This window comes from Varanus komodoensis, unplaced genomic scaffold (genome assembly GCF_004798865.1).
Source record: "Varanus komodoensis strain SLA01 unplaced genomic scaffold, ASM479886v1 scaffold4, whole genome shotgun sequence".
NCBI classification, from domain to species: domain Eukaryota; kingdom Metazoa; phylum Chordata; class Lepidosauria; order Squamata; family Varanidae; genus Varanus; species Varanus komodoensis.
The window spans coordinates 39,114,454-39,136,354 of NW_025335941.1; the positions used below are offsets into that span (position 1 = coordinate 39,114,454).

The 21,901-nt window shown below is 41.1% G+C and overlaps 1 protein-coding gene across 2 annotated transcripts in view; it reads right to left on the reverse strand.

Annotated features, from left to right (window-relative positions):
* The window catches only part of LOC123029272 (limbic system associated membrane protein), a 500,040-nt gene that overhangs the window by 13,158 nt on the left and 464,981 nt on the right, over positions 1-21,901 (reverse strand). Inside the window, exon 7 of one of the 2 annotated variants that reach the window (XM_044442039.1) lies at positions 14,180-14,215. The exons of the other annotated variant lie outside the window; for it this stretch is intronic. Coding sequence (XP_044297974.1) covers positions 14,180-14,215 — 36 coding nt within the window. The remainder of the gene's footprint in view (positions 1-14,179; positions 14,216-21,901) is intronic. 2 annotated transcript variants of the gene reach the window in all.

The following is a 21,901-nucleotide window of genomic DNA, read 5'->3' on the forward strand; positions in this document are numbered from 1 at the left end:
TGCATTGGTGTAAATGTTTGTAATTAATGTACCTATCAACAGGTATACTAGGACAACCAAAAGTTACAAATAATACATTATAGTCCAAAATTCTGTTAGGAAATAAAACAGCATAGCAGAAAGAGGAGCAGCATTGTATCAGAGCCATAATGGAAGAGTTCTTTTTGGCCTGATGTCTGAATGACTTCAGGGCAGGCAACCATGAGTCTCTGGAGCTAAACAGTTCCATAGACAGGGCACCATGTCCAAGTGGGGAACCATGGAGTAGGACCTTGAACTAGCAGCCAAGGAAGACTTGAACTGGCAGGCAAGATCCTATGAGAGAAGTTGGTCCTTTACCTAAATAATTTCCAATACAGCTGCCATAAAATTTCATTTAAAGCAATATTTCAAGTATATTTTGTTGCTCCTCCTCATTCAGCATATCTGAGGAATTTAAAGTTCCATTAGAGTTCAAAAAGCACATGTAGGAAGGAAAAGGGCTGTGTTGGATATAAACACACTGAGTGCCAAAACAGACATTACTTTAAATCCATACTTAGCTTATTTATCTTTTAATGTTTACTTTTAATGTTTGAGTACGTGCAGGGGTGACAACTAGGATCTTAAAAGCCCCACTCACCCCTTGGATTGGCATATTCTGGAGTAACCAGAAAAAGAAAGGAAAGTGGTGGGGATAGAGGAGTATCTGCTAGGTCCAGGGATGACTGGTTTGGTTCTGAGTATGGAACTCTGAAGGGAGAGACTAAATGTTTTTTGGAGTCCCCCTCCGATAAGGAGGCACAACAAGTTTCTAGGGGTATCCAGTTGTATGCACAAAGAATATAACTTCTGGTCTTTGCACTGAATGCACAAAGGCTGAAGTGGAGACCATGGATGTGAGGATGCTTGGCACCACACCCAGTTTAAGCCTTCATATGTTGACTGAAACACTTCAAGAAGGACTAGATTATATGAGTTTCCCTGTATGAGCAGGGAAAAGTTAAACACCATAATTTTGCTATCATACTCTTAAGATCCATGGACTTCCTCTGGACGTATTAAAAAATAGTTCTACTTCTATTTTCCCTTAATCAGATTTCCAGATCCAAACACACAGGGTCTGTGTGGGGTTACCTGACCATGGGAGAAGCAGTTATAGGATCACTGTGTTAATCATTGCACTGACAGCAGTAAACAGGCAGGGACATCAGTGGTCCATTAAACTATCTTATATCCTCCAAAGGGTATGTGGCATTCCTGCTAATTAGTTATTCAATGGTCCATGCCAAGAGACTGACAGAGTACGACTGCTCTCTTTTATGATTGCCATGGTATCTGCCTGGCTGGTTACATGGCCTGTTGCATGTGGTTTTCCATAAGTGTGTTCTGATGAGATTTGTCTTGGCACTGCTTCTCTCTTACATTAAGATCCATTGCCTTTGCTCAGAGAACATGTCAGAGCATCAGCAATGTAGAGACTTCTTTAATTTCCCTCAAGGGTAAAGCAGGAGGCCATATAACTTAGACGAAGCAATCTCATGTTGAAGTGTTACCTCACTGTTGCAATGTCTACCAAAAGCTGGCACTAGCATCCTAGACTGCGGTCTCCCTTATCACTATAGGTTTGTTAATAATGGATGTAACCTCCTCTGCATCTGTTCCTTTGAGACCTGAATTTTGAACGAATCATGATAAATTAAGGGTGTTGGCTTCTTTTCCCCATTCAACACAAGATATTCTGCTGCCTTCTACTGGATTCATTTGCCAGTGTGGATATTGGTATTCTGCTGGTGCAGTCCTTTATCCCAAAAAATATTATAGCAAGGGTGTCCACTGGGGAAAAATTGGCAGCTTCATGGGCAAGCTCTTGTGTTAGTTGGAGATGGGAAGCAGAAGTTAAATGTGCATCACAGTGCATTCTGATATATCGAGGTGTGGATGTCTGCAGCATCAAGCATGCAGAAGTGGGGACAGAAGTAGTATGACCCCCCATAATTCTTTCCCCAAATTTTCAGCTATCATTTTTAACATATATAAAATGAAAGTGACCAGGCCCTGGAGAAACTGAGATAATAGCAAAATGTACAGCTGCCCTTCCACCTATTTATTTTGGGAGAAAAGGGGCTGTTTATGACTTTCAATGAGTTTAATCAGTGAAGATAGCAATTGTTGACACACCCACTATCTGGAGAAGGAACTTAATTTGTAAGCCCTGGCAGCAGGAAGTCATTTATGTTGGAAAGTAATTGCTGCTTTAAAAAAGCACTTTGAAATCTAGCAGTTTACTATAACTGTGATTAGGTAATAGGGTTCCTCCACAAAAGCTGCTGGTAACAAAGACAGGCATTCATACTTTTTTTTCTAAATAAGGTCTTGTTAATACTCCCCCGCTACTAAATTTGTAAACATTTAAACAATTACCCCGACGATGCTTGCAGATTAAATTCATCATCATGATGAGCCTGTGGTTGAGACAGTGTGCATTTTACCAGCCCTGCAAAGTAGGGTGAAGTTATTGTCATTATGTGTGCTGTGTGTGTGTGTTTAGTAGTTGTAATATTGCCTTTGTATTTCATCTTTTTTCTTGTGAGGAACCCAGGGTAGCTTACAGAACTCCATTTTATTCTTACAACACTAAACAGATTTTTAAAAAATTGGTTTTAAAATTTTGTATGGTAGTTTTCAATGCTATTGGTGTTTTATATTGTATTTTTATGTGACATTGCAAACCTCCTAGAAAGCTTAGGCTACTGGGTGGTATAGAAAACAAACAATTAATCCCTGTGAGGTAGATTGGGCTGAGAATGAGTGATTGGCCCAAATCACCCAGTAAACTTCCTGGCCGAGTGGGGACTAGAACCCAGATCTCCTGAGTCCCTAGTCTAACTGCCATACCACACTGGCAGTCTGCTACACTGAGTAACATAGAAACATAGAAAACAGAGGAGGCAGAAGGGGCTTCCCAGGGGTCTAGTCTGACCCCCAGCTCCAGCCGGCTCCGCTCATGACATGCCCACCATGTGCATGTCCAGCCTATGTTTGAACACCCTCACTGATGGGGCCTCAGCCTCCTCTTGTTGAAGCCCATTCCATACCCTTCCATACCCAGGAAGTGCCTCCTGGCATCTAAATGGAACCTTGTTCCTTGAGCTTTGCTCTGTTGGAGTGCATCCTGCCTTCCTCTGCAGGGGAGAACAGGTCTCTGACAACTTTGCAGTATAACCCAGTGTTAATCAGCTGCCTGATATGTATATATAGGGAAAGGGGGTAGGCTGTGAAGTTGATTGTAGCAGCAGTGTAATTTATTAAGAGCTAGTGGAGATTATCTTTATGTGTGCATATATGTACACAGCTTTAAGAGAATCCACTAGTTTTCATTCTTACATGTGGCAATTGCTTTACATTATGATTAAGCAATTCCCCTTTCTCTTCCTTAGTGAAAGCCTTGGAATTGAGGCAGTGTGCCACGAGTCTCCTCGGAAGTTAGGATTTGCTTGCAAATTAAAGTCATAACACTGTCATGTAGGTATCTGAGTGTATGATCTCTTGCTTCGAGAATGGGGAGCAGGGTGAACTGCAAACTGAGCAAGTTCCCTCTCTTCCCCTCATGCCCTTCATCTCCGTAATGGCCTTCAGCCAAAGGGCTATCACATGGATGGAGAAATGGCAGGGGGGGGGATTAAGGTTTTGGTTGTGGGTGAAAGTATGTCACCTGGATACCAGTTCTACCTAGTGAGAGAAAAAGGGATAGACCTGGTGTACAAATGTCTCGGCAACCAAATCTATCTTGGTACAACTAATGCTCAGGACTAGTTGTATATCACCAGGTCTACAAGAAATGGGAGACATTTCCTCTGATGCTATCAGAACTTTTAAAAAATATGCACAAAATGCATTGCTGAAAAATAAATAGATAAATTTAGATAAATAAATGAATAACATTGCTGCAGTTCAATATTCAAGCCATGCCAAAGATGTAGTTTTAGCTGATGCAAAGCATGCTTGATAAGAATAAAGTGAGTTGTCCAGCCCATTTTTGGAAAACTGAAATATGATTCTGTATTCTGATACAGAATGCACATTTTTTCTTTCATTGCTGAAGATACTCCTCACAAACTCTACTGCTACTCACTACAGATTGTTCATCAACGCATCCAAGATGAAGGAAACAAATCCAGGACAAGTAATGTGAAGTTGTCAATGTTATGATTAAAAAAATATGGCCTGCCCTTGCTCAAATCAATTCAGAGTCAGTCAGCTTTGACTGGGTACCAAGCCCAAGCGAATGTTTAGAAATTTGAAGCTTCATGCTTTCTATTATGTATCAAGGCAAATTAAAACAAAACAATTGTTTTCACATCCTTTTACAGGGAACTGACAATACAATTTTATTTCTTGGCAGAAATGGAAAAGTTGTCCCTTACAAGGCAATCAGACTTGTAATGAATAGGGCAATGAATAGGGCGGGGATTTTTGTGCAAGAGCAGCCTTTACATTTTGAGAGTTCCCAAATGATGATGCACTTATCCTCCTATCTTCCTTGTAGAAGATTGTTCTGCAAAATGACAGGCAGCTTAGAGTCATCTTTTAGTGAGAAGCTTGTGACATTTCAGGAGGATAGGTGCAGTGGTCCACGCAGAAAGAGAATTCTTCTCTTTGGAGTGGGGGAAGCTATTTCCTTTGCTTTCCCTATCCTCTGCACCCCACTACAGCTTTTTGGTCAATCTGTAGGAGAAAGCACATGTCACAGAGGTGGCCCTTGCAAGAAACTTGAAAAGGAACAGTTCAGGACTTAACAGTGTTATGATGACTGGTATCCAGTGGTGGAATTGGAAGAATGCCATCTCATTGTCCTATCCTTGCAGTATCCCTAAGCACAGGGATAGGAGCTCATGTTAAAATGTCCCTTAGGATTGTAAAATGGACTTGCTAGTCATTCAACCACACTATTTCGCTTTACCTTCCCCTTGCAGCATTTAGAGACGCAAAACCAAAAAACGGTTTGGAGACATACAGTCTGCAGGTGCTTATCATATCTGAAGCACAAGTCATTAATGGAACTTCATTTTGCGCCAGGTTTGGTTCTTTTGGTTTTGGAGGTAAGCCCACTGCCTCAGGAAACAACAGAGCTGGATGGATGTGGCTAAATCTGCTCAGGCCTTGGACTTGATCTACATCTGATACTATGAATCTATGACCTTACAGGTGGTAGCACAGCACATTGTAGAAACAGGAGGCTGCTGCAGAAATGGGTGCAGAAAATGGCAACTTATATGAAAATCATCCTCCTTCTTAATATTTAGCACAGTTTACCTCCTTGCATCCTATCACTGTTCTTCATAATTAGCCACCAATGTCAGGAAAGGGAAAAGCATGTCAGCATGATGACATAAGGAAAGACGGGCTAAACGTAATTGGAGGCCAGGGAGAAAGTTGGTGCTGAGCTTTGGGCCATAGCTCTGTGTTTCTTAATGACATGTATTTATACCCTTTGTGACAACTCCTTATTATGCTGTCCCTTTCAAACTGAGGAACAGAGGGGTCATGGGGATGGGTGAGAGCAGAATGCTTCCCCTGCTTTCTGGAACTCATACTCTGTTACTTTACAAGTCCAATTTATTTGAAGAGGACTTTCCTTCCTTGTTGTTTTTGTTGTTAGCAGAAGCACTGAGACAGTGGTATAAATCACACATGCCCAGCCATGCGTAATGTGCTTTATCACTGGCAAAGCAGGTGTTGAATGGCAGCCTGTTCACCAACAGGCTCAGCCTGGTACCTGAGTCCAGAAGATAAAACTAATACTTTCCAAAGTTACTTTACCATTATGGCTTAATGAATGGAAGACTGTTCGCTTGGGAGAATAAGCAGACAAGAAGCCAATTTGTTAGGAAAATTCCTTGATGGTCTGCGATGTGTGGAAATGGTGAAAGGGGAACTGGTTGCTCTTCAGCTGAGACTGTCTTGGAGAGAACAATTTTTTAATTCAGGGATTAAAATGAGAAATGACAGCTCTTTTCTTCTCTCTCCCACTGCTGTTCCTTTAAATTTCAGTTTTGCCATTTCAGAACAGAATCTGTTATGGGAAAGGAAACTCACTGAGGAGTGGAAGAGAAAAGAAGAAAGCAAGCAGAGTTGGCTTGTATGTGAGCATCCAGCCTCTGCACTTATTTATCTTACAGCCACACTATTCAATACATTAATTGGATAGATTGATCATTCAAAAAACTTTCAATGACTACAACCCCAATTAAATAAGCAGCAGTTTGTCTAAAAAAATTTTTTATACGCGCCTATAAAAAGTGCAGATAGCAAGCACCATTCACAAATAATGTACAGAGAAATAGCTGTGGTGGGTCAAAGAACAAACTAGCAAATGTATTATGACTTTAGGTTTTGTGGATCAGTCTAGTTCAGCTTGCCGCAACTTGGCACACTACAGATGCGGTGGATATCAGCTCCTGTCATCCTCAGCCAACATGCTGGCCTATGATGATAGAGCTTGAGTCCAACACACCTGGAGGGTATGAGGTTAGTGAAGGCTGATTTACTTCATAAGGTGTATAGAATTTTACCCTGAGATAAAGCACTGTAGACAGGGCTGGCTCTGGAGGTCCAATAAACAATGAGGCCAGAGGGAAATGAAGTGCAGAAGTAAAGACAGTGACCAGTACCCATCTACCTGCAGCTCAGGATCATACTTCATGCATCTGAGGAAGTACACTGTGGACCACAAAAGATAATCTATAACAATGTCTTAGCCCATGAAACACCTTTGACTCTTCATTGTTTTTTTTCTTAACACAGGCCCCTTTCTTCTTTTGCATACAGGAGGGATGCATTTTTTAAGATGATACCTACTAAGAATGCATAAGCTAAAAATGCTGTTTCCATTCTGTAGAACTGTGCTGTCTTTTATGGTGATGCATTCCACTGTTTGGACAATATATAAGTGGACATCCTGCCTGGTACATGAGTGATCGGGTTTTTTTTCTCCTTACAACAAATCAGTGAGCCATGTTACACTGAGAGATTATGATTGGTAAAGGGCCACTTATTCAGCTTGGTGACTGAGTGGGGTTTTGAACTGTGATCTACTCAGTCAGCTGAAATAGTTATTTGAGAATACTTGGAATAACTGCACTTTAGTCACTGGTGGCTGGGTACCTACAGGACCCCATATCCATTTTGAACAAGCTTGGGAACTTAGAAGAATTTGCTGAAGTAGCGATGGACCTGCTCAGAAGTCTAGGTAGTCTTGTGTGTGCCATGAAACTTGGCCAGTTGTGGCCCACACAACATAGATTGAGTCCTGCCATACTGTTGGAGTGGTCCCCTTCTTACTACATGGCTCTTTTCCAAGCTGAATGGATAACATAAATTATTAGCCAAACTGACGCCTCAGCATCACAACACTGTGTCTCTTAACAGACCATATTTACTAATTTGGCAGAAGGATAGGATAGCAGGTCACAGGATAGTGACCCTTTTACCCCATAAACATGGAATACCTCCTGAGCAAGAGAGAAAAATGCTAATTCCAAAAGGAGTAGTTGCTAGACCATGATCCACATTAAGATTACCTTTGCAATGATGGGTTTAAGGAGACAAAGAAATCAAGCCTGATAGGTGTTCAAAGCAGTATGTGCAAACTGAGAAGATCCTCCATAAATTCTCTAGAGCCTCTGCTTATTGTTCTTTCACTTTTCATTTCACTTCCATCAGCTAAGCAAATCTTCTGCAGCAGTGGTAGGCAATTTGTGACCCCATAGATGTTTTGGCCTCTGACTCTATCATCTCTTTCCATTGGTTAGAGCTGAAAACATCTAGGGAGCCTCACATTGTCCATTCCACCTGTATTGCTATAAGATATATTAAGATATATTTGAGTATCCAAAATTAATGTGTCAAGAGATTGAGAAACAACCTTTGGCTTGGAACATTTGCTACAAGGACCAGTTGTAGGGGTGCTGTCCATAGTCCTCACATATTATTTTCTTGTGGTTTTCCCTTGGGTTTTCTTCTTCTTTCTATCCATGATTTCTTATATCCCGTTAGAAATGGCAAAATAGAAACTTAATGTCTTCATGGCCAAATGTACAGTAAATATTGTAGTTCAGCCACCTCAACCATCTACTTTCCTAATATGTTGGACTGTAGCTCCTACTGTTTCCAGCCTGCATAGTCATGCTGGCCAGGAATGACGGGAGCTGTAATCTATCACATTTGGAAGTTTAGGAAAGTCTACCCTAGCTTTTTGTTCTTTTATTCCTGTTTGCTCCATAATATGTAGGTATAGATTCTGGTGGGAAACTGAAGAATTTTAGAGTAATGCATATTATATAGACCATGTGAGTTTATATCTACATTTCTTTCTGTATATAGATTGTTACTTCTGCATGTAAAGATTACTGTACTAAGGTGGTCCTAAACATGTCCTATGGATTGGGAAGGTTTGGCCCTTCTGATGTTGGATTGCAGGTCCCATTATCACTCCGCATTAGCTAGGCTGGCTAGGGTGGATGGAATTTGCAGTTCAACAACATCACTTGCCCCTCCTCACTCTTCTTTTAAAATGACAGACTAGGGAAACCTGGGTGTCCACTTAATTTCTGGCAGACCCAAAGCAAACGAGGGAGACTTCCTTTGCCAAAGACACGTGGGAAAAGCATGCTAGGATATAACAGATAGTCCTATTTCCAAGGGGAGTCCTTGGCAACAGAAACCCTTGTTAAGCATACAAAGACATAAAAAGAAAAACTTGCTCACAACTCTCTGAAGAAGCTCCCATTTCTGGCTATTGGGCCCCATCAACCAGCCCCACTCTCAGTGTAGCCCACCATTATCCCAATCCCCCAGATGAAGGGGTTAGTACAAGCTAGAAAAACTACAACTAAGAGGAAACTAGCTACAGTCTACTGTCAATGCAGGGCCATTCTCCAATCAGTGTCTGCTTAACAGAACATAAACTATTCTGGTCAACCCCACCATCCTTACTTGTGCATTTTCTGTATTCAGTAACATTTAGAGACTGACTGACTGTTTCATGTTAAATTCCATGCCACTGCTTCTTTGCTACTCTATCCACATAAGAAAGGGGGAAAGTAGCTGCAGAACTAGAAGTTAGGAGAACTAGAATAGGAGATTCTGCTTTAAGCCAGAAGTGGATGCAATACACTGGAGACAAAATATTTGCTGCTGAGGAGAGCTATAGAGTGGCCAAGCTTTTCAGCAGTTAAGCCAGAAGACACAATGGTCCTTATCACAAACACAACTGGGATTTGACAAGCTGTGCCTTTACATAAGGAATCTTACGATGGAGTTATGTAGGATATTTGTCCCTTGGCAGGCTGCAAGTTTAGTATGTTCTGGTTTAAGAAATTTTAGTCCAGAAATGTTCTTCTCATTTAGGGTATATCTGTGCATTTTGAGGAATGGGGGGAGTCTGGATGTTTTATTTTGCCATATTAACACCTTTTGAACTATGCAGTGTATGGATGTGTGTTTAAGCAAAACCTAAGCTAGTCAAATCTCTTTACAGCCCACTTCAGAGTTGGTTCAGTCCTGCCTTTGTATCAGGTTACATTTTTTTCTCTGTTCACATGCATAGTTCTGTATTTTTCAAAAAGTTTGCATCCTTGAAAAGTATGCATTCTTCTTCCATTGGTTAACATGTGTTTCTGCACACCTTTTAAAAGTATGCATCTTTCATGAACATTTTCCAAATGTACACAGGATGTTGAATATCTGGGTTGAGAACTGACCCAGATGGCCCTGATCAAAGAAGAGTTCAGAACTGTCAGACATTCAAGTGACTAAAGGAGTAATTCACATCTGACTGTCGAGGTATAAGGGAGTAATTCACACCTCAATGTTATCAGTCCCAAAGGCCTAAGGATGCTGGCGATGGAAGGGCCAAATGGTTTATTGCAGGCAGCTGGGGACAGCATGGGGGGATTGGGAGGTTGGACATCACCCCGCTGGAGCGGGAATAAAGGGTTGGGGGTTCAAGAAAGAGGTGGTCTTTGTTCCTCTTTTGGGGATGGTGCCTGCTTGTACTTAGGAAGAGACTGGTTGCTTCCATGCCAGTGGTTTGCTACAGCCCTGGACAAATTGAATAGTGTAGGTGCTAGTTTTTTATTTTCTTGTCCTACTGGTGCAACAAGACTTAAGGGTCTTAGGGGAAGTGGGGTCAGCTTTAGTTATTGTGTTTTTGGTTGCTGCTATCCACCATCCTTCTCCTGTTTACTATATTAATCCTATTTATTTTATTCCTCCCTCCATTCCTATACTTTACTACCTCAGTAAATGGATTTTTATCCCCTAAACTGTGCTTGAGTGAGCCGTGTGCTAATTCCAGTGCTTTGGCTGGTTGCATGGCCAGTACGGTTTAAGTCATTTTTCAACAGGGCCGGGGGAGGTGTGGGATTTCCCTTGGTGGATCATTACACATGAATCACAATGCAAGATTGGTAATATGTGGACTTTTACCACAAATTGCATTCAAAGTCTGGATGTGGTTCAGAAGGTGCAAACTGGCTAAATTCTATAAAAAATGAGCTGAACAGAAATTGTCCCTACCACAGTGTTTTTGCTCACTCTGCACTTATTCCTTGCCTACTGTACCATTATTTCTACTTGCCTAGGGGGACATTTCCCCAGGATTTAGAACTTAAATGGGAGGCACGCAAAATTCCTGCACAGAAGCATCCTGAATCCTATAGCATTAATATCATTAAAAAGTGCAGAATCTGAAGAACGTCTCAGCAGGTCTCTGGTCTAGGTGTTTCAAAAATCACTGTGGTCCTTTTGGTCTGAAAACTGGTGCTCTAGTTTGCTCCATCACTCCCAACAATTCAGTGCTGACAGAATTTCAAAGATCTGTATAATATTCCATTCAAGCATCATTGGGTCTGGTGGCTCACAATGCTAACATGCTAGTGGTGACAACATGATAGTGCAGCTCAGAAGATATTTTGGGAATATTCTATGTTAGAATGAAGATGATCTGTTTTATAGCTCTCTTTTTAAAAATGATCAGAAATGACATAGGGATTTAAAGATTTTATTTAAGTAGTTCACTAACAATTATGTCCTTGTCAGGAAATGTTAATTTATTTTTTTAAGAAAGAGAAAAAGAGAACTTTCAGATCCTACAAACAAGGCTTAGAAAGCAGGGATGATAGCATACAGATTTCAGAGGAGCTCATTTATATCTGAGAACAGAAGCCGTGTCTACACAGTTTAGAGATTCAATAATAATTTTTCCTGAGGCTCTATCAAAGGTGAATTGCAAAGGCAGAGAGAACAGTTAGTAAAGCACCAATACCTGTGCTAATTGCCCATGGCAAAGAAACTGCTGGGAACATTTGGCAGAGAAATAAGGTCCTACATATTAAAATTATAGATTTGCTCAGTGAAATCTTTATAGTATTCCTGGATGCACTGAAGGTATGCTGGGATGCAACTTATGTGAATCAAAATTAAGGGGACTTAAACATTTAACTCAAGCATAGAGTACATCACCCCAAGACATTAGAAATATAAGACAAAGTAACAAGAAAGTGAGATTAAAGTTTTAAACATATGGATGCACTATATTTTGTTTTTTGTTGGTAATACTCCTGATAGTTTGAATATGGAATGAAGATACGTTCATTTTGAAGGCTCCACTCTTGAGAAAGGTGCCATGCATCTAAGGGAAATTGCCCTGGTATTAAAATATGCAGGTGAAGCCTTCTGAAAGCACCACTACAAACCAAGGCCTGTTTGTCGTACATGCACAGAAAGCCATACATTGCTCCTTTGTTATCCCCAAACTGTGGCATGCACTCCCTTAGGAAATATGACTAGTCCGCATTCTCTTGGCTGTTGGAGAGGGTGCAAAGACCCATCTCTTCAATTTATCTGTTTAAAACATGTAGTTTTATTGAGCATGCCAGCCTGGAATGATGGGAGTGGCTTTCCAACAGGCTATGATAGGATGTTTTATTACTGTTGATTCATTGTGGTTTGCACACACGCGTGCACAGACAAATTGCTGTTCTTACTTATTTATGTTTTACTCTTGAAGCCACTTTAGGTGTATTTACACAGAAGAGCAGGAAAGTAAGAAACAAGTAAATGATGAACAAAATAGTCCTTACATTTTTTAATAAAAAGCACAATGGGGCCTATGAATGCAAATATAAACCTTAGTTGTTAATAAAGCTGACATTTAAATAATTTAGAGAGGCAGAACCTAAACCCAAAGCAGCTTTTAAAAGTGTTATTTTTATATCTGTGTATATTTTCATTTCTGCTTCATATGATAATCATATTTAATTGGATTTATTTTCCTAATGCTGGTATCCCAATGGCCTATTTTATTGCCTTTCTTGAACGTTATTTGCAAATAACTATACAGGATTTAATTTAATGGTAGCTTGTTTTTGCATGTGCTTTCCTTTTAATTGTATTTGTAGATTTTCCTTTATTTATCTAGTTGTAGCCCATGGCTACAATAGCATTCCAGTCATTTTTAAAGATTTCCTACAAAGCTGGTGGGGCTCTTCTGAAATGTTGGAAGAGCAGAGCCAATATCTGATTCAGAATCGATATGAACTGCAAGAGCTTAATTTAGGGCAGGTGGGGGAACAACTAACAGCACAATCCTATGCATGTATATTCAGAAGTAAGCTATAATGTGTTTGGTGGACTTTACTCTTACTGAATCCAGTGGTACTTACTTCTTAGCAATAATGTAGTGGTAACTGTTGAAGTGCACGTGTTTTTAATGACAGCCTCCACACCCATGCTCCCAAAAGCAGCCCTAAATGGAGACAGCTGCAATGGTCCATCTCTTTCTCACACACACAATGCCATTTCATGACATCCTCCTTCTCCAGGGCCTCTCCCAAGTTTTTCAGTCAATTTTGCAGGGTTTTTAATGCATGAAAGACTGGTATTTCCTTAGATGATGCCATTATTTGCTACAAAGGCTTGGTATATTTTTGCAGTTCCATTCTATACTACAGCACCATCTTGGGTTATGCAATGGATCATATAGAAATATACAAAAAGGCAGAGAGGAAAATGCCCAGTGGCAGGAACCTTGCGTGAAGGATGCTCTTATCCTCCCACCATCGGTCCTGTAGATCATTTTCAGTAGTCTAGTATTTGGAGGCGACCATAGCAAGAGATTGCAGAACCTCAACCCCTATGATCTTTAATTGGATTTGCAACAGTTTTGTCTCCCACTGTCTTTTTTATTTTTTATTTTGGGAGCCTGCTAATTTTGTAGGTCAATGAATCCCAAAATCAATGGTGCATAGTGTGGAATGTTTTCCCCCATCTATGAAGCTTATAGCCCCTCAACACCACTGGGCATCTCCAGTGCTAACATGATTTTTTAAAAAAGCTTTCCAGGGGACTCGTGTTGTTCCAAAACACTAGAAGTACCTTGCATGAGTGCTACCAAAAAGTTGAGTTGCTGAGGTCACCTCAGAGCTGGACTGTTTTCGTCAGTGGTGAATTGTCCAGTGTAGCAAGCAATTGAACAGACAAGTGTGACCGTGAGATCACACTCACCATTCCATGGGTGAATACATTCACATTCTGCATAAGGAATGTTTATGGGTCAGTCAGAATGTTGGACTAGGCCTAGACTAGCCTTCTCTAAGGCTAGTCTTGTACTACAACTCCATGTTGGGAGTTGCACAACTACTATACAGTTCTACTTATGCTTTTAGTTGTAGTTCAACACATCAGGAGAGCATCAGGTTGGAGAAAGTTGTTCTGCAAAGCTTTTCACTAGCATGACAGTTTTTTGTGTGGAGTGAGTTTAGATTAATTTTGATTTTTTTTTATATTCTCAAACCTGTAATCTCCCATGTGCATTCTGAGGTGCTACTTGTCTGTGAGATGCTGTATTATATGGCTCAATGCACATTTGATTGGCTGTTTGATTAGATATGCTGAATTGCTTAAATTGTAAGGGGACAGAAGTTTAAAACACTAAAACAGCTTGAGGATTCAAACAGTTTGTCATCACTGGGATGTGTGTATAAAGGACAGAAACAACCAGAAATGTAAACACAATGGTATGGCTCATTTTAAAATGACATCTAGACTGCTTTATATTCCCTGTTTCATCCTACTTATTGATTTGATGGAGAATGACCCAGCTTAAAAGCTACAGTGACATAAAACAGATACTGACCTGGAAAAGGATTGGGGAGTGTGGGCAATATTTTTTCTAAGGAGTGAGAAAAACAACAAAACAGAACAATAAGCAACATGCACTTGGCACACCACACAACTTATAATCCTGAAGGGTTTTCCAACCTGAAACTGCTTTCTCTCAATATTTTCTCTACCCAAATTATCTAAGTGTGCAACACCATGCATTGGAGTGGAGAGGTGAAGAACTAGCTGAAATAGGCACGGAGCTCAATCAATAATATGCAGAAGGTACAAGGAATCCTTTTGCCTACAGTGAGGCTAATGGCACAAAGATATGATCCTGCTTTCCAGATGGGATCATGATATCACTCCATGATATCATTCTAATGCTGAATTCTTTTTGCAACGATGTGGATTGTAATCAGCAAAAAAATTCTAGATACTTCCTACTCTGAACATATAGACAATGTTGACAAAAGCATAATAGCACAATGAAATGTCTGATTAACTTTAAAATCTTGTTTTCTTAGGACACTATACAGGCAATGCATTCTTACATCAGAATCACCACAGCCTTTTACAACAGGACTGGGCAGCTTGTACCTCCCAACACCAATTTCTTGGCCTACCATTCCCATCATGTTTCTCCTCTGGCTAGGCAGGCTTGGGCTGATGGGAGTTCCAGGAAAAAATATCTGGAGGGGCACAAGTAGCCCACCCTTGCTTTACATTCACCTGTGATTTCCAAACATCAGAAAAACAGCAAGAGCGAAAGGCACCCGTTATGTCCAAACGCAGAAGAGAAAATGAAACTACATTTGCAGCCCCTGAGGAAGGAAATATATTTCTGAAGCATATCAAGCTTGTTAAAGCTTTTCTGGCCCTTGAGAATGTTTTGTCTTCTGCTTTTGCTTTTGGACATCAACAATGAAAATTGTGGACTTCACTTATAATGTTGCAGCTTGTGACTGAGCAGCCATTTGAGGTGCTTTCAGGTGAAGTTTTATTGTACAATAGCTCTGCCTCAGTCACAGAACTTTGTAACTCTCTTGTGTTTTTCAACCATTTCTGTCTTTTTTTCTTACCATACAAAACCCATTAAGGATGTAAAGACAGAATTGCTCTGCAATGTGCTTTGATTGATAGCGATATTACCCATCTGTCTGGAAGCACCCTTTATCTCCTTCCGTAGGGGAAAGGATGGCAACTTTATACACAGCACCACTGAAGAGTTTCCAACATGAATGACTGCCAAGCAGACATCTGTACCATCTAGGTCAGCTTGATTTATTTTTTCATGGTCTGAGTTGTATAGGTCTCCATGTTCCTGCCTTACAAAATGGAAGGGTGGGGGAAAGTTTCCTCTTCTGAAGTTAAATGTTACTGTCCTGGACTTCCTTTTTCAAATTTATGTGCTGGACTTACTTTCCTATTCAGTTAAGTATAAATTAAATCTGACAGCACTATGGTCACTGTTACATAGTAGTTCAACAACACTCATATTTCACACAAGAACTTGGGCAGCTCCACTTAGGATTTAGTACAGCGTTGACTTCCCTGTAGATGGTTCTATGACCACCTCTTCTAGAGTGCAGCCCTGTTGGAGGGGAATTTTTGGAGGGAATTTTGCTTTTGCATCTGGAGGAAATGGGATGCTGGACTAACCTTTGGTTTCATACAGGAGGGGACTTTATAAGTTCTTCTGTTCCATCTCTGTGAAGTAAGTTGAGGGAAGGGCTACTGGTGCAGGCTTAGGCGGTGGTGCAATGCTTTTGAACTGAGAGAGCATATGTTTGTGCCATATGCTAGGCCAAATTGGTCTATCACACCACCAAATCCAAACATTCCAGGTAGCTGCCATGCTGGCAAAGGTCAAATATGCCAGGTCTCTCGTCTGCGTAAAGCTCATCACCGGTTAAAACAGTTCCTGGCAGATCTTTCAGGGAGTCAGGCAGTCATTACTTGCTTGCAAGCCTCCTCTGCCAATGCCAGCAGTTCAGTGCTCCTTGGGCGGAGTGCTCTATGCTAGCATAAGCTGATATGTTAGAAACTCAGTAAGCCAATCAGGATACAGAAGGTCAAGTGACTAATGACAGATCTCCTTGCACTAACTGCCTTGACGGGAGTCTTTTAGGACGCAGCAGGCACTGGAAGGCATTGTCTTTTTGCTTGGAAAATACACAGCTAGGCGGGAACGTGGTGTTTATATAGCAATGGGAGCCTATTGTTAAGGGAAAACACTCAGCTGCGGTGACAAGATTTCCTTGTTATTTAGTACGCATAAATAACGTAAGCCCATTGCCTTTCTCTCACACAGTTGGCAAGGCACTTATTCACAAGTGGTTATTTCAAAGTGTGCTGGCCTCATTACTATATTGCTTTGTAGGAAGCTGCAGCACTGTCCTCTGCCTGCTGTGCAGTGCCCTTCTTACTCCACTCGATTACAGCCCTAATAATTCTATCTTCTCTTGTTACTCTCTGTGATACTATGGCTCTGTGTAGATGTTTAAGGCAAGCTGAAGAGAGACACAGCTAACCACATTCATCAAACCCTGACTGAGGGTTGGTTCCCATGTTCCAGGACTACCTTAAATGGCTCCATGTGGCCTCTGTCTCCACAAATCAAGCTAATCTTATCATGCAATAAAAGGAGCGGGACATTTTCTCCATGCCACAGCATACCTTTTTCTGGCAGTCTGGAGAAAATAACCCAATCCACTGCATGAGCAGCTTTCTTCAAACAACTCTTCATGGGATGAAGGCTGCAGTACGCTGGTGGCTGTTTTGCGGGGCATCTTTATCCCCCGCCCCCCGGCTGCAAAGGGTGCAGCAAGATTTGTTCTGTCCAAAATACCACTGCACTTGGGGGATGCTCCTTTTGGCACGTGTCTTCATGAACAGAGGAAAGGCCACATTTTGATGAGTTTCCTAAATGGTGATGCAGCTGCAAAAGGATGTGCGCCTGCCATCTGCTCCAACTGCACATTTACACAATGATTATTTCATAGATATGATAAATCTGCTGGGTTTTCTTCAAAAGAAACTGACTGTGTAAAAGATGCATTCAATTTCCCAGAGCATCAACTGCAAATAACTTTAAGTTATACTAAGGCTATGCAATAGCTATGCAGAATGAGCAGCTAGAGATGGGGAAATGAGATTGTACTCACTGCTTCTGCCCCTTTCCCCATACTGTTGTGCTGTTTTTGTTGTTACATTTTTATCTCCTTTCTCCCTCTTTCAAGGTACCTAAGATGAACCATATGGTCTTCCTCTTCTCTAATTTTAAGCTATACAAGAACCCTGTGAAGTAGGTTAGGCTTAGAGTCAGTGCCTGATCCAAAGTAAACCATGTGCCTCATGCCTGCTTGAGGACTAGAAGTGGGTTCTCTTGATCTCCCAGTCCAATAATCTAACCACTATGCTGGCTGTCCACTGTATAGGCATGTAGGTCCTATGTTGAATGAACGTAGGGAACTAGGTTCATTCTACGACTGACCTGACCCTGTCCACCCCCCAAAAATTCCCTTTATCTTCATGGGAGTCACAGGGATACTAAAGGAAAAGAAGAGGTAGACAAGTGTGTGTGCATGTGCACGCTCGTGCATATGAACGTTTCAGACAGAAATGTACTTACTGTTTGATGAGGTGACTGCATAGTCCCTATCTTTTTTCTCCTTTATCTTTTAGGTGCAGAACTCAGGAGCTGGCTGCCAGTCAATTTAAAATCTCTTTAAGAAAGGCACTGCGAACTGCTGTATCATGTTGTGATGCACACAGTGACAGTGTACAGAAAAAAGTGGCTTCCCCTGTGGATTCAGTCGGCCTCCCTTCTCCCATTCATTGACATTAGGATCCACGCCATGCCATTTTGCAGTAGTGACATTCCTTGTTCCATACTTTAGAGATTTCCAAAGCAAGTAGCAGCCACCCACAGAGGGCAGCGGCTTTCCTTTGTTTCTAGTTTGAAAAGAAGGGGTGGAGGGGGTGGGAGAACGGGACTTATGGAAAGCGCTCCCAGCCACTTCATCAACACACGAGTAACCACATCATGCAAAAATTTCACAGGGCCCTCACAAAGACTGTAGAAATTATTTACCCAGCTTTGGTAGCTGAGCAGCAGGACACAAGCTTTGTATATTGCAGGTCCTTGGTTCAATCCCCAGCCTCTCCAGGAAGTGCTACAAAGGCCAGTCAGTATCAATAACATTGGGCTGCATGGACCAATAACCTCAGCCAGATGAAGCAGCTTCCTATTTTCCTGTTTGCTGGAGGACAAAGTTCCAGTTAAACTGGGAAGATAGGTTCCAATTAGCCCTTTCCTGGTGTCTGCTCACTCTACACAGATATCATGTCCATATAGTCCAGTTATGAGGGTTTTTGTCCACTCATGATTAATTTGCCAATATCCACCAAAGTTCAAGAAGGCAAAAGGGTGTCTCTATGTTGAATACACAAACCTATCTGTTTTCAAAAACTCCGAGGAGCTTGTTTTCCTGAGCCTTTGTTCTTTTTTACTTCTCTCCATCTTTTCTCTCTCACTTTGTGATTCATAGCAAAGCTTGTGACTGAAATACATGCCAACTCATGCCCCCTCCTTCTACCCATCCTGCCCAAATTATCTGTATGGTTGCTTTGGCTTAACCTGCTTGGGGAGTGAAGAAAAATACTCTATTTTAATTCTGTGCCTCCCAGATCTCAGTCCACTCATGTCACAGGAAACTAAACGTGATAAATGAGCGTACTGCCAGTCATCAACAAACAATTGGTAGGATTATATATATTACTGCTCCCATTGGCAGTCCATGTCTCTCAAGACAAGAGGAAGTTGTCTAAAGCAAATGCCCTCTTTCATGCTGTATTCAGAGGAGCTTCCTCTGATGTGTTGATCATTACTTTTGGTAGGGAAGATAGCACTTGGGCCTTTCTGATCAATTTTAGTGCATTGTCCTCCTCCTGCAGTTTGTTATTACTTCTGTTGCTGTATGTTCAATCTTTTTCTTCTCCTGCCTAGCTCAGTTTCATTTCATTGGGATAAATCCTCCTGTTCCTAAAGGAGTGTCAGAATGGCAGATATAAATCTCAGCTGAAAACAGATATTTCCATCTCCTTTGGGTCCAGTCGCCTTTATTTACCAAAGTGTTGTTGGCTTAAGGCAGCACTGCCTATTAGAGCCCGCCTCTGCCTTTTTCATGGTACATCTGGGATCATCAGTCACTTGCGTTTTCCCCTTCCTAGGCTGTATTTTCAAAGAATTTGCAGGACCCAATAATCCCTTCTCTCTCTCTCTTTGTCTCTCCCCTCTTCTCTCTTACTCACTACCAGCAAAGCAACAAACATTTCACTGTGTCCCTATTCTGCAGTTTCAATCTCGGCTTCTGTCATTTTTCAGCTACCATGGAACCTTCTGGCTCTGACAGTCCACCTAAATCTCAAAGGGGAGAATATATTTGAACAAATTTGTTCTCCATTAAAAAGCATAAAAAGTGTTTCCCTAATGCTCAATCCCTTTGATTCTAGACAGGAAAACCACTTAAAAGGGGATGGCTGTATCTCTTGCTCTAGTTTGTCCCTGCATGTGAGGCCAAGCTTGCTTGCAGGGCTATCTCAAAGTGGCGGGTACTTCTTTTTGCTTCTTTCTGAAGCTTAATGATAGCCAATTATAGACTACCAGGCTTCCAATTACAGGCTTCTTTAACACAGGAATGCTAAGTTTCTTTAGTCTCCATGGACTATGTGGGAGATTTGTTCAAGGTTTTTTTTTTTACACCTTAATTTAAAGTTAGGGAGGAATGTACATGTTTAGTCACAGGGGATATCCAATTCATTTTAAGAAAGATTTACTTAATATTCACAGTTATATATAGGGATATATGCAGGCTTTCCTACATGGTGAACATCCTTGATAGTGCAGAGAGACCGATTTGTTTCAAATGTTGCAGTAATATACAGCAGGAAGCCTACAGCACTTAGCTTCTCACTCCCTTGGAATCAGCATAACATCTCAGCTGCCTAGCATTTACTAACTAATGCAGAGGCTTCTCACAAGTGAAGTGCTGTAGTTACTGGCCTTCACTGTTTCTCTTGGTCTTGCTGCTGCAATGCACTGTATTCATTCTTGCTCTCCTTTAAGATTCTTGCTCAAGAGGTGCCCATATCACACCCAGTAGGTTCTAGTGGCCAGTGGAGTGTCAACCACAAGTAATTAAAAAGATTACCATAAATGTATTGCCATTTATTTCCATTTATTACAGTCTTTTCCAGCCTGGTGTACTGGACTGCATTGTACATGATAGCTAGGAATGATCAGAATTTTAGTCCAATGCATCTGGAAGGCACCAAGCTGGGAACTTGAATTTAGTCCACTCATGCATTGTACCCCAATTTATACTTCTGTAGTAAATGTATCAACAATGTGTGTCCAACTTCTGGACATTTTCAAGTTTCTATTTTTCACTTGTAGTTCTTTGGATCATCAGAGGCAATAGATAATGGTGGGCTCATTCAAAGGAAGGATTTTTCAACTCAGTAAAGTCCTCATAGGGAAAAATACTGCTGACAGAAAAAGAAATTCCCCACAGTCCATAATAATGTTCAAGAATAAGCTTGAAGTGAACCTTATATAATTCAGGTTCAGTCTGAAGTTCTGATCAGGTTCCTGAGAAAGGCTATGAGACAAGTTCCTGCTGAATTAGGAAATCATGTTGATTTCGTTTCATCTTTTAATCAAATTCCAGCAAATGCAAACAAACAAACAAATAAATAAATAAACAAGCTGATTCTCAGTTGAATCTACAACTAAAAGCAAGATTGGCCTTTCAGTTCAGTGTTTCCCACTTGTGTCTTAAAGCTCAGATTTGAGTCTATTTAATGTTGTTTTAAACACAATTTCATTTAAATAGTTTGTCTGCTGGAATGATAAAAAGTTAGACTGAAGGGCACTTCAAATGTTATGGAACTGTATGTAGCAAAATGTGTGCAGCCATAATTACCACAGGGCTTCCCATTTTTACATTTGCCTTATATTTAACACCATTTCTTTCCATAGCCTCTGTGATATCTTTTCCAATCTTTGCAAGCCTTTTCTTGTGAACCCAGTTTACTTTAATTCCCCTTCTTTACACTCCTTCTCATCTTTTCCAGCTTTCTCTTCTTTCCTCCAGTTGCCAACCCATGTCACACCAGCCTTATTTTTCTGCTAGCAAATGAACCTTCTGGCATGACTGTTCTATTGAATGGTTGGGGATGGAGTTGGACATCCCAAGAGAGCCAGTGTGGTGTAGTGGTTAAGAACATGGGACTGGGACTCAGAGGATCTGGGTTCTAGTCCCTGCTCAGCCATGGAGCCAACTGGGTGACTTTGGGCCAGTCACAGACTCTCAGCCCAAGCTACTTCACAGGGTTGTTGTTGTGGGGATAAGATGGAGGAGGAGAATGATGTAAGCTGCCTTGAGCCCTTTGTAGGAAAAAGACAGGATATAAATCAAATAAATAAATAAATCTTCTCTGATGACTTTTTACTATTTAGTTTGGATGGTAAGTATATGCATGTATCTTGTACAGTAATGGTGCTTTGTAGCCACATTGCCTTGTATTGTACTTAACACTCTTGGGACCCACCTGAACAGTGTGGGATATGCAGAAGAGTGCTCAGGAAGGGAAATCATCTAGAATCAGGCAACATTCACTCCGTTTGGGATGGTTTGGCTTTCTCCTATTAGCTTCCATCTCATCCTACATTGTTCAAGAGGGACCAGTG